The sequence below is a fragment of the Lupinus angustifolius genome, unplaced genomic scaffold (genome assembly GCF_001865875.1).
Source record: "Lupinus angustifolius cultivar Tanjil unplaced genomic scaffold, LupAngTanjil_v1.0 Scaffold_21_32, whole genome shotgun sequence".
NCBI lineage: Eukaryota > Viridiplantae > Streptophyta > Magnoliopsida > Fabales > Fabaceae > Lupinus > Lupinus angustifolius.
This window is the reverse complement of record NW_017719572.1, coordinates 19041-22673: the sequence shown is the minus strand read 5'-3', so window position 1 is coordinate 22673 and position 3633 is coordinate 19041. Positions and strand designations below refer to the sequence as shown.

The 3633-nt window shown below is 35.4% G+C and overlaps 1 protein-coding gene across 1 annotated transcript; it reads right to left on the bottom strand.

Annotated features, from left to right (window-relative positions):
• Positions 1–368: 368 nt before the first annotated feature.
• LOC109338275 (pentatricopeptide repeat-containing protein At1g05670, mitochondrial) lies at positions 369–2855 on the bottom strand. Its single transcript, XM_019575472.1, has one exon. It carries the CDS (start codon positions 2767–2769, stop codon positions 583–585), a length of 2187 nt encoding a protein of 728 aa, XP_019431017.1. The 5' UTR covers positions 2770–2855; the 3' UTR covers positions 369–582.
• Positions 2856–3633: the final 778 nt, after the last annotated feature.

Genomic DNA, 3633 nt, shown 5'->3' with positions numbered 1-3633 from the left:
TGTAACCACATAACTTTGTTACTAAGAATTAATCAAATTTTTACATCAGCTGAATGCTTAATACAAATATAGAAATTTCAGTAGGATTCCTTTAAAGTAATTTAAAATACTAGCACTTATATCAACCATGAAGTCCATTATCATTGATTATAGTACTCAATAACAGGGTTTAAGGGATAGCAAAACTGCACCAGAAAAAAAGAGAGTGCAATTTCTTTCATTTAAATCTTTATTGACATCTTTCTAAAAAAATCTCTATTACAATTTCTTTCTTATACTGAGGGTGGCAAAGGGATACAGGCTATAGCACATACATCTTGCAAGTCCAAACACAATATCCTTAGAAAATCTTGAAGTGTCGATACTACTGAATCTGGGGATGATACTACATCATTCGTGTTTGTGCGATAATATTGTTAAGTCTTCGCAAAATACCTGGAAGTCAAGTGTCAGTGTTTTAATGATGAGTGTAACTGATGTTATGATGTGCAGGTTACTTGCAAGGAAGAGCCACGAAAGAAGCAGACACAAACAAAACTTACTGCGCCCGACATTTTCACCATACTGACAGACAAAATTCAACTAAGTTTTCTCGACGAGGTATTTCTCTATTGCTTCATCACAAAGTTCAAGAGTAGTCTCCCAGTTCCCTTCGTCATAGTTTACGTCAACAAAAATATCATATATCTCTTTCTCTGCAACAAACCCTTGCATTCTCATCTCTTCAAATAGCTTCCTAGCCTCCACAAACTTCTTCCTTTTATAGAAACCTTTAACAAGAGCATTATAGGAAGCAGCCGTAAGACTAAATCCCTTCTCAACCATTTCTTTATGTAAAAACCACGCCTCTTTCATATTTCTTGCTTTACAATGCCCTTTGATCAAAATATTATAAGTGTTTTTATCAGGGATCACTCCTTGAGTATGCATTCCTTTATAAATATCAGTAGTGGCCCGCATATCATTTCTAATGCAATACTGCTTCATAAGAGAATTGAATGTTGTCGCATTGGGCTTTATACCCTTCTCCAACATCCATTTGATTAGTCTCTCACCGTCTTCCAACATCCCCGACATGCAAAACCCATTCATTAGCACATTGAATGTAACAATCGTAGGCTGAAGTCCTTTACTGAGCATAGTCCGCAGCAGCTCATGAGCCTTGGCCATTTCACCCATCTTACAGTAAGCATCCATGAGCGTAGTGTATGTAATAGTGTCAGGATAAAACCCTGCCATATCCATTTCTTCCATAATTTTTACGGCTTGGACTATATTTCCTATCTTACAAAGACCGTTAATAAGTGTATTGTAAGTATAGATGTTTGGTTGAAGGCCCTTGTCAGCCATTTCATGAAGAAGCTCGTTCGCTACATCTACCTCTCCCTGTTTACACAAACCATCGACTAATGCTGTATAAGTGACAACATTTGGAGTCAGACCCTTATGAACCATCTGATTGTGAAGAGAAAAGGCCTCTCCCATTTCGCCTGCCTTGCAATATCCGTCAATAAGGGTAGTATAAGTAACTTCATCCGGTTCCAAACCTCTATTAAGCATTTCAGCAAACAGTCTGCGTGCTTCTACCACCTTTCCGGTTTGACAAAACCCATGAAGCATGGAAGTATATGCCACAAAATCAGGCACTATTTTCTTACGCCTCATTTCATCAAACATCTTGTTCGCAGCCAACACATTCCCACACTTGCAGAAACCACTAATGAGAGTGGTATAAACTACACTATCCGGAAAAACCCCATGGTTTCTCATCTCCTTCAAGACTCGCTCCGCTTCAACTATTGCACCATCTTTACAAAGAAGGGAAATTATGTTATTATAAATATACTTATTTGGTTTCAATCCCATTCTCCGCAACTCCTCCATGAGTTTCAACACCTTTCCCAACTCTCCAATTCGACAATACCCGCAAATTACAGTACCATAACTCACAACATCGGTAACAATTCCCTTAAACTCCATTTGTATAAGCAGATTATGTGCTTCCCTTATCTTCCCCAATTGACAAAGACAATGAAGAATAATATTATAAGACATAGTATTCCAACAAACACCCACTTCAGGATACTCATTGAACACACTCATAGCCATTTTTATACCATCAAAATCATTAGATAACCTAGTCAATAACAAATTACAAGAATCTACAGAGACAAGAACACCATAACTTAACAACTTATGAAAAAGCTTTGTTGCTTCTACAAACAAACCAGCCTCAACAAGTACCTGGAAAAAAACATCAAACACATTGGGGTCAGAACCCCAATCCTTATAAGTATAAATCAATTTGTCAGTAAAATGCATGACATCATCAACAAAAAGCTTCATCTTTTTCTTATCCCAAAACTCAAAAAGAAGCTTATGCGCCATTCTGAGATCCCTTGAAGCAACAGAAATCTGAAGAACAATGCAGAGTGCTTCCAATGTAGGGTCCCTGCGAAGGTGTGCCCAATGGAAGAAATCCAATACAAGTTTATAGTCATTCTTAATGTCCATTAGGACCCAAATGAGGTGATCTGGTTTGAACCTGGGCTCATAGGGCTTGAGAACACGGCGAAGAATGTCGGCGCGATGTAGCTTAATGGTTGTGGTGAGTTGGTGGACAAATTGAGTGTCTTTGATGGAAGGGTTCCTTGGGGAGTAGTCAGGAAAAGGTCTTGTGGGAGTAATAGTTGAAGAGTAAGAAGAGAGGAATCTAGAATGAAAGGAATGGAGATAGGAAGAGATGGAGATGGAAGTTGCTCTATTCATGAGCAAGAATCAAAATCCATAACACAAGTGATGATGGAGTTTGGGAGTAATGGGTGCTGCTGCCAAAAGGAACCAAAACAATGTATCATGAGAGTTGAGGAAAAGGTTAAGAGAAGCACCTCAACCAAATATATATATATATAAATTATTTAAATAAGTGGGTTAATGTTTATAATTTTTGGTGTGAAATCTATTTGTGCTTAATTATTTAAACAAATTGTTGGTCTAATGATGTAAAGTCTCATTGGATCCTAAAATCAAGTCTTTGATTCCTGAGAGCGATGCTTGTTGAGAGAACAACTATTACTACTAGGGTTAATTCCTTATAAAAAAATGATGAGATACCTTGATAGTACCAAAAAATAAAGAACAAAGTAATTAATTATTTTTTAATTTGTCATACTCATTATAATTTAAAGATAATATTTTTTAGTGAAAGCCCATTCAAATCACAAGATCTTAGGGGAGGTGGATATAGGACATAAAAAGAATGAAATATATGATAATATAAATTCATGTTACCAAAAGATTTTAGAGATCATTTAATTACTGTACCAATACAATGATAAGATTGTGGAGAAATGTGAGTATAAGCTAAGGTTTGGATGAATAATAGATTATCTTGAGAAAAAGTTATTAGCAAACATGCTAAAACATAAAAAAGATTTATCTTCTACACAATCAAATTTTAATTACAAATTGAAATGATCTAATTTTGGAAAGTATAAATATGAAATGATAATGTTTAGTTGATGACTAAATTTCTAATGAGTACATTAGATGAATAGTTTTTCTAAAAAAAATGTTCACTTTACTCCAATTCTATTTTGTTGAATAATGGAAACTTATTTTTATATACAAAAA